This window comes from Cyclopterus lumpus, chromosome 13 (genome assembly GCF_009769545.1).
Source record: "Cyclopterus lumpus isolate fCycLum1 chromosome 13, fCycLum1.pri, whole genome shotgun sequence".
NCBI lineage: Eukaryota > Metazoa > Chordata > Actinopteri > Perciformes > Cyclopteridae > Cyclopterus > Cyclopterus lumpus.
This window is the reverse complement of record NC_046978.1, coordinates 9,524,127-9,537,710: the sequence shown is the minus strand read 5'-3', so window position 1 is coordinate 9,537,710 and position 13,584 is coordinate 9,524,127. Positions and strand designations below refer to the sequence as shown.

At 43.3% G+C, this 13,584-nt stretch overlaps 1 protein-coding gene across 6 annotated transcripts in view; it reads right to left on the bottom strand.

Annotated features, from left to right (window-relative positions):
• Positions 1-13,109, bottom strand: part of LOC117741981 (protein furry homolog) — a 53,124-nt gene extending 40,015 nt beyond the window's left edge. For 5 of the 6 annotated variants that reach the window (XR_004610782.1, XR_004610781.1, XM_034549283.1 and 2 more), the window contains exon 1: positions 7,764-7,980. Coding sequence is in view for 3 of the 6 variants with exons in the window: in XM_034549283.1 (XP_034405174.1) it covers positions 7,764-7,980 (217 nt within the window). In the remaining 3 variants the exon portion in view is untranslated. Of the gene's footprint in view, positions 1-7,763; positions 7,981-12,971 lie in introns of those variants that run through there. The other variant, XM_034549284.1, reaches the window with a different exon arrangement.
• Between the last annotated feature and the right edge of the window lie 475 nt (positions 13,110-13,584).

Below are 13,584 nucleotides of genomic sequence, written 5' to 3'. Positions count from 1 at the left end.
CTTGTTAAAACTGGTTTGGTTGGAGCTTACTAAGACAAAGCACAGTATATGAAAACAGCTCGGCCTGGCTGCATACTTATGCAATGTGCCACTGTCATATTGAAAGATTTCTCTGAGACCCGTGAGATAGGAATATTTGAATCAGTACTGTATTATTAGATATTATTGTAATATTAGGATCAGCAAACTAAAGGCCTGTACATCATGTTTAAGCAGAACCCATGCAGACCCTGAACCTTGAAATTGAAGTCATTATTGTTCATGTGTTAATGTTGAGATAAGACAAAAACCTACAGTATGTATTAAATAGAGGAATCACATAGCTGGTAATTTAATCGAATGACTTCTATTGTCTCCCAAAAGAGGAATCAGATGATCAGGAACATCAATTGTCTTGCAGATGCAACATCAGGACATAAACAGGAGTTGAGCAAAGTTCCAATCAGCATATTTCAAAGGTTGTGCAGATAAGAGTACGCAGCTCTGCGAAAGCTGCACAAATGAAGCTGGAGAAACGCGGAGGCACCAGTGCACTTCTTCTCCAGGTCCCTTCAGGACAGAAAGCAGCTGGATATCTTTCAATGAATGCCCAGCACGTGTGGCGATCTTTCACATCTGGCAACTCAGCACCTACCCAGGCCCTTGATGAAGCTGATGACGCTGGCTTTACTCCAGCACACAGCCGTCCCGTCCATAGTGGGGAAGGAGGATATGGCAGCCAGGGTTGTCCTGAATCAAGGCAAACGCTTGCTAGTAAAATCCACCGACGTCCATGTCTTCTTGGTTGTCAGATGGCACTGTCCTGCTGGGCATGGCATGCGCAGGGCTGAGCGGCGGGTGTGCTTTAAAAAGTGGGAGTAGTGTTTGGTACGGGACACCACGCAAACTCTAGATCCCTCTCTCTCTCTCTCTCTCTCTCTGAGCTGCTTCTGCTACGGCTTCCTCCAGCCTTGTGACCACCCGGTGCCTTCCAAGAGTGAAGGTCAGGCGGGAATTTTTAGCTGAGGCACGGCACAGCGATGAGGTCCAACATGCTATGGTGGCATAGTTGTGTGACTATATTTATCCCGGGGTACACACTATACTGACAGAGCAACCCTCCCCTTTCCTCCACCATCCTGAAGCACGAGGGATAGACCATGGTGTAAACACCATTGTTGATCAGGCACTGCTTTGGCACACATCACTTCAGGCAAGTTTTGTTTTTGTTACACTTTGTCAAGCACTACAGTCTTGAGGGCAAACCAGATCAAGCTCAGACTTTTCGGTAACTTCCCAGCAACAGAGTCTAGATTGAAACAAGTCTGATTTAATGAACATTATAAAAAAGGGCACAACTCGTTGGATCAAATTAAATCGACGTGTGATGTTATCAAAATGATCCCATAATGACTTAAACAGATAATAGAGACCAGTGTGCGTATCACGCCCTTTCTGTTGCCCTGTCTCGGCGACTCAGACGCGACATGTGACTCTGCAAACAAGGAGCGCAGGCACAGTGTGCATTACATCATCGCCATGCTGAGAACACCCTGAGCATGGTGGTGCTCCCCAGAGGACAATGCAAACAGGCTGACAAGTGTCTCTCTTGCACACACACACACATGCACACAGACACACATGTGCAAAGCATGCGGTTCACTATATTCATCTGCGGAGACTTTCCCACTGAGTAAACAACCGGTTGTGAACAGAGTGGGTGGATATTTAGACACCACTGACCTCCTTTACTGAACCAGTAATTCCAATGTCAACACAGACCATTGGGAGCACTTTGTCCAGCTGCTGTGAGAAGCATTGACTGCATTTCTGTGAGGGACTAGTGAGCAATCTATACGTTTTGAAATTACAAATATAACTCTTTAATTCCCTCCTCCACTACTGTACAGTATTATCCTTCACGGCCGGGTATAAAGGAACACTGTTCTTAGGTGCCCCACCAAAGGAGGGCGTTAATAAAAAGGTTTGCGTCATGTAATGTAATGAGCGGGAAAAGTGTTGTTGTCTGGTTCAGATCATAAAGTTTATCGTCAAAAGAGAAAAAAAAACTGTTAACCACCAGATTTGCCACACCAATTATATTTCCGTATTAAAATTAAACAGTATAAATCACTGGAGCTTTCACTTAATCTATGACTTCATTTGTATCCCTGGAATGCTGTTTGGAGTTGAAGCTGAACTATTTTTGCTGAAATATGTATCAAAAGAGGAGGCAGGCAACAGCTGGAGCCAGTAGAGCAACAACATCCTAATACTAATACTAATGACGAGAAGTTCACAGGGAGAGTGGCGAGAGTGAGAGTGATCACAGACCTCTGTGAAAAGCAGATTCAAATGTCAGTCTCAAACTATTGACCATCAGCCCTGTTTTAGCAAGCTGACATCATGCTGGAAACTGCTGCCTGCTGTGAGAGAGCGTTTCATATATATAAGTCCCGAATGTAAAAACGCCTGCGTCCTGTAGCAAAACGGAAGGGATTCGTCTATGAATAACTTCTGAAATTTCATTCACTGTTGAAACACTATTTTTATCTCCTCAAAAATAGAGCACAAGTTCATGCACCGCAAACATATAGGGTCAAGCTAAAACATGGAGGAAACTACTGAAATTTTGCACGATAGTGTTACATAACAGAAACAACTGAACTGGACATGTTGACTGCTCATAAGAGGAGCACCGCTGTGCTCGGCACACTGCAGCTCATCTCCTGCTCTGATTGGCCGACGGTGGACCGGCCTTCAGGCAATTTGAACACCAGACCGCACAATGCCAGTTCTGTGCTGCTGGTTGTCACTGTTTTATTAGAGCTGGACACACCGACTCACTAGAGGCCACCCACTGAAGGACCTCGACTTTGTTGACCCTGTGATCACAGTGCAAACAGAAGGGCAACACACACAATTGTTTCCAGTCTTATTCAAAATTGATCAATTCTTATATATTCAACAATATATATATTTACTAACCATTTGCCAGATCAGAAGCCAGTACCTGTGATTTTAGATTACTTCTTATTTACTACACAGTCTCTCTTGTCATTTTGTGATCCGTTAGGAAACAGCGCATATAAGCGACAGCAGAGAGATGAGATTAGGAGATCACATCTTTAATGAAAATGTTAAATGCATATAGCTGTGGGTTGCTACGGTTGTTAGGGCACAATGAGTGCCTGTGCCTTTATCAGCAAAGAGACCCACTCTGAGGATTATGCAACATCATCGGGAGATGGCTCGATGTTGAGTGAGTGTTTGGACAAGGACGGCATTTTCTGTGGTATCTCTTTTCAATCAGATGCAATAGCACAAGCTGCCACACAGCATGAGAGCTGCAGCTGACTTGCTGGCAGAACTCCATTTGAAACTTCAGCATTGTTACATGTCAGATATGTTACACAATTGAAATCAGGGATCTATACTGCAACTGTTTCATTGGCTGGTTTAGATACTGCCTACATTTCTCCACTTTTCTTCCAAAGAGTCCATCTTCATAATCCACCTCTCATATTTTACATGAAACAGGATTACGCTGTGAATCGGATGCAGAGAGGCATCCTATCCCATCCTCATGGGCCATGATGGGAGGCAGTGTAGCTGTGAGCTGGACAGAATATGCAACCAAGCTGAACCTCCACTAATCCTATTACTGTGCCCTCGCACTTAATAAGAGCTATTTAAACTCGGTCTCACAGTTTGAAGTAAAATCAGCAGAATGTACAGCACAGTACACTGAGTAATAGTCACTGTACCACAGTACTGTGTGCAACTTCTCCTGAGCCAATATCTCCCTGGCTGTTGCTATGAGACGATTGAAAACCTTTTTGGAGTGCGGTGCCCTTTTGCTAAAAGTATGATGCATCCAAGTTTGCAGTGCCTGACGTGCTAAACAATCTAATCACACTCAGCTCACTCTGCAACAAGCAGCACCACATCTCGGTCGGACCATAAAAGGAACAAGAGGCTATAAAAAGTCAGGTACCGCAGTGGAGTCAGTCAGCTCCGTCAGCTGAGGACAAAAAACACAACAACAAGAGACAAACTGCTACTCACTGCCGCTCCACGATTTCAGCAGGGATTTGATGCTGATTTCAAAGAAGCCCGAGTCCTGCTGGCTGGCCATGGCTGCAGCTTGCTGTTGAGTGTCCCCCCTTTAGTTGTGGTTTCCCTCCACTAGCAGCAGGAGCTGAGCTGGGACCAGCAGGTAGCGCCTGCTGTCACCTCTCTGTGACGCACCCAATGCTGTGCTGACAAGACCCTGAGAAAAACACACGAGCACTGCTCTCCTCCTCCTCTTGTGTCCTGTCCTTGGCTATCAGCCCTCTCTCTCTCTCTCTCTCTCTCTCTCTCCTTCCTTTCACTCTCTCTCTCTCTCACTCTAAAGCCATGGCAGGCAGTGGGCGGCAATGCAAGCTCCCTTTAAATAACTGCGCGGAGGCTGAGAGTGCAGGAAGCAATCCTCTTAGCAGAGTGCAGTTAATAATAACCACTGTTTGTCTGCGTGCGAGGCCTGATAACGATGACAGCGTCGGGCCTGTGCGTCTTTGAGCGTGACTGGGAGCATCTGACTGGCCGCCGCCACTGACAGAGGAGATGGAGAACGCGGGAAGCATGACCCAGAGCAGGCAACATCTGTAAGAGCGGTGAAAAGAAGAGGACACCGAAGTGATCAGCGGGCAGACGGGATTAACGGCACAAAGGGATCTGCATGGGAGCAGGGGCTGACTGTTGGCTTTTAACCCATATTCGCCTTAACAGCACCAACTATATATAGAAACAAATATGATGCACTTTTATTATTATTATTATTATTATAATTATTAGGGGGATAATTATTTTGAGCAAATATTGTATCATATATAATACTTAATTAATCGTTTTATCTAAAAAATATATTTTTAAAAGTCCAAAGGTATTTATTTAAAAATAAGACAAAATAAACTAAGACTAAATTATTAATTTCTGTCGAACAACTATTTCTCACCAACCAGTTTACAAATTAATAATTACCGCTGTATCACTATACTTTATTTTCTTTTAAATCATGCAGCAGCTTTCCCCTCATTACTGTTATTTGCATCAATTATGAGATATGTTGAATATGTGTTTTACATTTGTAACCACATCTATATTTTTAGCCTTTAAGCCTCAAACGTTGATAAAAAAAAGGAGAAAAAAACATTCTTGCTTTGCCTTGCTAAATCCAAACTTCACAACATTTCTCGATGTAAAAAGCAGATATGGACCATATGGACCAAACGACACACCCTCCAATCCCCCCTTACTCTACTGCCCCTCAGCGCTCTTAGCATAATCCTATCAGAACTCTGTCTGTCCATCAAGCGACAACCACTTGACCTTCCTTACATAACACACTCTGTGACGGAGAAGCCATCGCTGGTTGCAGCCGTGTTTGGTAAACACACATTTCCGGGCATCCCGACTAGACCCGAGACAGTGCTGCCTGGCTGCTCCGACAGCATGTCCCTCCTTCCCACAGCAGACTTTTTGCCACCACACAATAAACCCCCTATGTACAAAGGTGCTGCCGTGACTCTGACAGACCACCTGTTACACTTCCTGACACGCTCATTCTTTTTGTCACACCATAAATGAACAAGCCAAGTGATATGAAGTCAGAGAGCTTTGTTTTTTGAATATGGAAAGAACATGACAATGTGTACACTTTGCATAGCAGTTCCGCTGGTTATATTAATAAAGACTGTGTGAAATCTGCACTAAAGGGAAAATACTGCAAGTTGTCATCACTTTTAAGTTGAACAGGGTATTGAATAATACATTAAAGAATAGACACCTTAGGTGGGACAGCATGTGGACCTGAAAAAGCACTATGTGGCTGAGCTTTGAGGTTGCTACGGATACTGTAACTCACATCTTACCTCAAGTGGTGCTGACACTAACACAATTCACATGCGGATGATATCTTTGGGTGAACACTCCACACTAATATTCATTTTATTCACACAAATCCATACGTCTATTTTTTGCTTAGTTCGTCCGTGGTGTATTAACATGCCTAAAAGTTTATTTTGTATAGCCCAATATCACAAATTACAAATTTGCCTCAGAATCTGTACACATACGACATCCCTGACCTTTGACCTCACATCGGATCAGGAAAAACTCCCCAAAAATAACCTTTCACAGGGAAAAAAGTGAAGAAACCTTCAGGAGAGCAACAGAGAAGGATCCCTCTCCCCTGATGGACAGAAGCAATAGATGTCATGTGTACAGATGAACAGAGTTACAGAGTTACATAAAAACATTACATGAATATGACAATGTATGAATGGACCTCCAATCCATGAAACAGAAGGAGGGGGGGCGGGGCGACCAGCCTTGCTACATCTTAGCTTCTTCTGAAATAAGGCAATCTTCAGACGTTCCCGGTATCTTTGCCCGATCAGCAAGCATCTCCACACCCGAATGCAGTGAGACGATATTAGCCTTTAAACTAGATTGTACGTTATCATTCTCAGAGTTGGAGGACAAACTCTGCATTATTCAGCGCTCTCTGTAAAATACAAGCAATCTGATAATGACAAAGTGGAGCCTGGCAACTCTGTTATAGATATGATCAGGGCGAATTCAGAAAGACATCTTTCACTTATTACATGTACTGTATGTTTATGTCGGTACACAAATCAACACAAACACTGATGAGAACTATTATAGTGTAATCACAATAAATGTGACTTGTTAAGGGCAACTGCTTGTCCTTTTATGGTCACAGCAAAACACTTCATGACTGAGATCGACCCACAATAGATTATTTAAACACTGAATAAATACTCCTTGACTTATCCATCAGTAATAATCTGGTCAGCATGACGTCTGTAGGACAGATGGTGATGCAATTCCCTCGTAGAATCATTTTAGATGTTTTTAAACAAGGCAACACACTGTTTGTATCGCACCACATCGGAACAGCCAGGAGTGGATGTCATGAACACATCAGACGTAGTGCCATTCTGATACAGCGTATCTGAACATCTCTAAATGTGTCATGTGACTGCTGCCACACATTCAGACATAAAGCACCGACAGTTTGCTGGCACACCGGATAACATCAGTGTCACTTCTTAAGCAAAACTACTTCAGTAATACTTCCATAATTACCAGGTTTGTTTATAGGCAGCTTCAGCGGCAGCAGCCGTGTAGCAACACATTTGGCAGATGAATAAATCAGAAGCGTATTGCTGACAACTAATTAATTAGGCTTTAGGTGGGCGATGGCTCTGACACATTAAAAGCATTATCAGGCTCTGATGAAGGTCAGGAATGTGAGGCATGTCTGTCCAGTTCAGCCATCTTTGTGGTTATCAAGCTCCAGCTCTTGACTCCCTCTCACTCTTACTCTCTGGCCCTGGTGCCCGTTGTTTCTTCATCTTCCTCACTTTTCCTTTGGCCACCTGGCTTTAACTGTTTCTAAATACATAAGGAGTAAAGATGTTTTGGAAAGTGAGGTCAGACAGAAAGCCAATTTGTGACGATGAGCTCCATAATATCACAAATGGTGTCTCGCACTGTCTGACTCCATTATTAACAAGCAATCAGATTCCTATGTGAGTATGACAAATACAATGAGGAGGTGAGGGATTTCACAAAGTGGCAGTGGTAGTAGTAGCTGAACTGCTGGTATTGCCTTTTGCACCACATTTTCCAAAAAGACACATTGCTTCCTGCAGGCTAAAAACGGAATTCCTGAGGCGATTAGCACAGATTCACAGAGTCATAGCAGTACCTACTTTCAAGAATGGTGGGCCTCTTCTTATGGCGTATCTTTTTAAACTTCCCTCTGAAGTCCCTGGGTGTGAATGGATCCAGAGGTAAGCTGGCAATGCGCCCCAGGACAACCTCATCCAGTGCCTCAGAGCAATCCGTCTCACTCTCAGCCATGTCTCTCACAGCGCTCTCCTCTAAAGACATGTTGGATGGCAGGGAGCCCACATCTACTTCTATCATTCTTCCAAAGAAGTCATTTGAAGCGGTGCCAGGTTTCTCCCTCTCTTTTCTTTTTGTGTAGTGTCTATTTTTCCTCTTCCTTTTCCTTCCTCACAAACCTCTCCGGGTCGGGCAGCGATCTTTCTGCTGTTCAGAGATGCACCGGGAGCTGTCAGCTTCGGTCTGCTGATGTGTTTTAACCCCTGCACTTGTCGGAGCAGTTACAGTAACATTCATGAATTGGGCAGCTATTGGATTACTTAGACGGCCCCTCCTCTTTTCAGCAAAAAGGCAGGAGGCACAGAAGAGAGGGGCAAAGTCATAACTAAATAGGGTGAGAGAGTGAAAGAGAGGCCGCTGTGACAGCTACAACATCCCCGCCCACTGCATGCCCACGAGGCATTCCTAAATAAATATCCTGTATTTGTCTTGGAGTCCACTCATCAAAGTCACACATGTCTTTCCTCTGGCAGCGTTAATGAGGCACAAACTAATTTGTCAAATAATGGTGGACTCTTCACCAGCATGAATGGGTAGATCTACAACCGGCACAATAACTAAACACCCAAAGATGTTTGACGAAAAAGTCCCCACTGGATCCCTGAGTTCAGCATCTGCTCGTGCTCGTTCTGCTACGTCCAGTCTTCTGTGCCGAGAACCATGTTGTCCTCCAACTGCAGTATTCCCTGGTGTTTATGGCTGGCGTCATTGAGGAAAGTATAGTGGAAGGTGTGAAACCATTGAGTAATGGGGAAGACGTAAATCCAGAGAAACATTCACACAGCTCGCTGCCTCAGTGCTCTCTTGCGTCTTTTTCAAACTCTGAAGCAAACACCAAGTCAAACTAGACACACCTACAACATGAACCAGTTTTTCCGAGTCTGACTGACATCAGCAATACAAACACCCTGTGTGTGTGTGCGTGAACAGAAGGCGTTTTCGGTTTTAGGAGGAAACCACAGTTAGAACATGGAACAACCAGCCTATACACACACACACACACACACACACACACTACTGATGTGTTTTCTCAAGAATCTGTGCTGCCGAGTAAAACAGAGCCATGTGGCCACAATGTAAATGTCAAACATCGCACCAAAATATCATCAACTTGTCAATTTACTGAACAAACAGAGCTGAACTATATCAAATAGCTGCACACCAGGGAGCACCTGGCAACAAGGTATCCTTCAGTCTAATGAGTCCAGCAGAAGTTTCACTTTTCACCCACCTATCAAGGAGAAAGGTAGCCTAAAGAAAAGTGTTTCAACGGAATGCTTCTGCAGCAGCACACTTGTCAAAAACAACAAAGTGCATTTGTCATGATGCCACGACACCTGCAGACTCTGAATAACGACTGGCTACGATCCCTGGTCCTGACCTATATAAAAACATCCTTTAGGCCAAGACTCATCATGTTGTAATAGTATATAACAAGCAGAGAACACACGCTTTGTGCTTGGGGTTGAAGGTCAGTAGGAATCCTTATTATCATACACGTATGTCTATCACTAAAGCCACTACAAAGTGACATCAAAAATTAAAGTCACACCCGCCTACGCTCACTTTACTCCACTCACCAATGGGCCTGCTCAGCATTTCAAGTGTTCAAATATGCACATTTAAAGTGTTTCACTTTGTTTCATATACATTTTGAATATGTATTTATATTTGTATAGTTTATATTTATTTTCTTGTTTCTTTCATCAGAAGTGATTCTTCACCTCACTAAAATATGATGTAATAAGAAACCTTAACATTCAAAGTGCATGAGGCACATGCTACTGTGCAGTATTGTATTGTTACTGTAAATTAAATTAGATAGCAAATGATGTTGCAGTAACAGTGCGCCCTCTAGTGTTCAACAAAAATGCAAAGACAAGTACATGTGCGCAGACATACACACGCACACAAACACACGCACACAAACACACACACACACACACGCACACAAACACACGCATACAAACACACACACTTTCTTCAATAATTAACCAGTTTTTCTAAATAAAGGTTGCAATCCGTCACCATGATACCAGTAGTCCCAGGCATCATTCAGTACATTCAGTACTCATTCAGTCTCTTCACTAATAATAACTGGCTTTTCTGGAGCTGATGCAGCTTACTCAAACTAATAATATATATTGCAATATTTGGATATGTCAATAATAATAAACCACAACAACAGCTTTCCGGCTCGCTTTTGTGTAAAATGTTCTAACCAATAGTGAAACGTTTGAGCTAAATCAGCAGGACGTTATAGTGACAATGGTTAATTTATTATAGCAGCTTACAACTTTATTACGATCAATTAGTGAAACAACACAACAAATAAACACAGCAACAAAACACCCTGTAGACCTAACATGCACTTTGTAAATGAGTGAAAATAAAACTACGACTTTATGCATCAAAGACAAAAATCAACCCGAGCAAATCCATAAACAACAATGTGGGGAAATCCACTCATAAATAAGCCTTCATAAGCTAGTATCACTTACTTCTATATCCTCATCTGTCACGTCAGAAAAGAAAGTGGCCCAGTACGCACCGTGGAGCCGGCCTCCGTGGGTCCATCGCATGCAGCAGAAACCAGCTCGGAGTCATCGCGACCTGCTGAAGCACCCAGAAGCCTGTTTCCATGGTGAGACGCATTTAGCTTTGCACAGGCACAGCCGAACGTGATAAATAATTGAAAGATATCAGGCCGCTCATGTTAGCACAAACCAGCTGAAGGTTCACCCACAGCTCTGCTCAGGGACCCTCGAGTCGCACGCGCATGCAACAAGTAGACAAACTGCTGTTGCACAACACACTTAGCGGCTTCAAGTGATCACATATCGGTGTGTATGAGTGTGCCGCAGCATTACGTGAGTTTCAGCATGTGCATTGGAAGGAATTAGCGTAATGACAACCTAATACCACGTGGGATCAACCTTTTCAAACTTGTACATGTCAGATGGTTGTGATCCAACCATCTTCACATTTGACATAACTTCCCGTAACAGGTAAGGAGAAAAAACAGGTAAGAAGCCGGCATACACAGGGAATTATTCTATAAATGGTCGCTTCTCTGCACAGTTCTGGGTCTGGGTTGGTCAACAGACAAAAGGACCATTGAAGGGCTGCAAACAAGTCCACAATCTGCACCTGTTCCCCACTCTGCCTGCCTATGACCAACCTGGGGAGGGAGGGCCTTCCCACTGAACACACTGAGAACAGGTGCGTATCAGTTACAGTGAGATGATTATGTTCTCATGCATCTGTGCAACAACACAATTGCCTTGCTTTTTGAGTTAAAAAAACTTTAAATTATTGAGCATTTTCCGAGCGTGGTACGCTTTCTAACTTCAAAGGATATGCTCATATGATATCGATTCGGTTTGTTTTGTTTTTTGGCAGGTGGATAGCTGGGGGGGGGGGGGGGGTTATCCGTGTAACTCAGAAGGGATCATACAGATCACATGTTAAGACATGTTAAGTTGAGTTGTTAAAGCCTTCATTGTGCCACTGCCTACAGGCATGCACAAACTCTGACAGAGAGAGAGAGAGAGAGAGAGAGAGAGAGGAGAGAGAGAGAGAGTGAGAGGGAGAGATTGGAAATCTTTAAAAGTGCTTCTTCTGAGCTAAAGACACCTCAATCAACCTGATGCCTGCACCTCCCAGAGGAGGATCAATTTAAAACTGTTTTTAAAGCTGTATTTCTAGCCTGTGTTTTCATTGATTACAGGATTTCAGAGCCAAAAAGAAAAAAAGCTCCAATCATATTGAACTGAAGAAGAACTGCTGCACTGAATCCTAAATTAAAATGTTTTGCCTCATGTTACAATGTTATCATTACTGACAGTATATGGAAATGACTTTGAAGCATAGTTTGACAGTTCGACAGTTGTTATGTGAGAGACACTTTTAGTTCAAACGAAAAGAATAAAATCACTGGTGGCAATAATTCAAGTTCAAGTGAAGATGTTGTTATGACCAGCCACTGCAGATGCAAGTTTGCCGTTGGAGTTATAGCACCAAACAAAATACCAGAGTCAACTCAACCTGTGTGCGTTGGAACATCCACATACATAGTCCGACTGTATGCATGTTGAGGAATAGAGAATTTTAATGGTTGATTCAGAGGATCTCTTCTCAAAATGTTCACCATTGCTCAAACAAGAGATACTATAAGGAAAGCAAGCACCACTCAAACATCCATCAAGGGTCACCAGGGGGCTGGAGTCTATCCCAGCATGGAGGCTCGAGGGACATCTGGGACATCACACGGCTACAGTAACACATCTTAATAATTGTACAGTTTCCGTGTTTTTTCCAGGAATCCGGCTTTGATTATTTAGGAGGTTACTGAGAAGTAAAAGTGCATGTTAAGGCCATTGGCTACATGTGTAGGCAATAAAGAGACCCACTTGATGATTGTGCAACAACACTGTTATTCACATGGGTCTAAAACAAGCCAAACATATTAGTAACGTGAACAACTCTACCAAAAGTCAAATCGGTGACGTCATCCAGTATAAAGTGTGGAAACCCAACTGACACCAACACCACAGCATGGAGCTCGTGTGGGTTTAAGAAAGAAAACAAACTCATTGTCGACTCGTTGCTTGATGACAGCACAACGTCGAGCTCTGAGGGGGAGGAGCTGTGTCCAGTTATTGAATGAACTTTCTTTGGCCATGACGATAACATGTTGTAGTTCTTCATTTAGACCGGTGTTCCCCTTTAAGATAGAGTTTTCTTTAGAAAAAAGAAAAGAGGCTACAACTCAATTGTTTGACAAAAAGTGTGACAACTAAAGACGTCTTATCTAATGCTCAAAATGCGTTTTAATAAGACAATTAGAGCAACCAGACTGTATCTCAGGGGCACGAAGGGCCTCGTGTGAAGTGACGGGAAACTAAACGGTGTTCTTCTAACGTCCGCTTGAAAACAACACGACAGCTCCTGCGCCGGAAGGGTGCATACACTTCGACAGACTTGTCAACATTTGAAAAAATGATAAATACCTTCGAGTCCAGCAGGTGCGCTTGTTTTGTTTATTCCATCTCCACTTGAGAAGTGGTTCCAAGTTTCACACTCAGCGTCCCTCCAGGCGATTCACTTGTCCAGACGCACTTCTCGAACTCCGTCTCCCTCCATCAGCGCTGCAGAGACAGACCACGCCCCCTGCAGTCGCCCCGCCCATGTCCTCCTGAATAATGAAAACATGCAAAGCTTTGGCTTTCTGCAATCTGCACGAGGGCCTGCTGGCTCCGGGCCACTCAGGGCCTCTCAGGGCCTCTCAGGGCCTCGTGCTTAACTTCACAGGCAGGCCTATTCTCACTCTGATAGAAACACAAATCATGAAGAATGCAAAATTGCACTATGGTATTCCATAGTCATGAGAAACCTAATAGATATGGATATGGTGCAAGCAATATGTTCACGGTGTTTTCACAACATATAATGCCTTTATAATATATGGACCCTCAAAATCACAAATCAACATTATAAAGTGATTTATGCAAACAGATCATATCTTTCTCGACAATATACGTAGTTACCTATTTGATGTTTGATTGTGTGGTACATTTGTTTAAATGGTATTGCTGTAACACTATACTGTATATACACAGAACT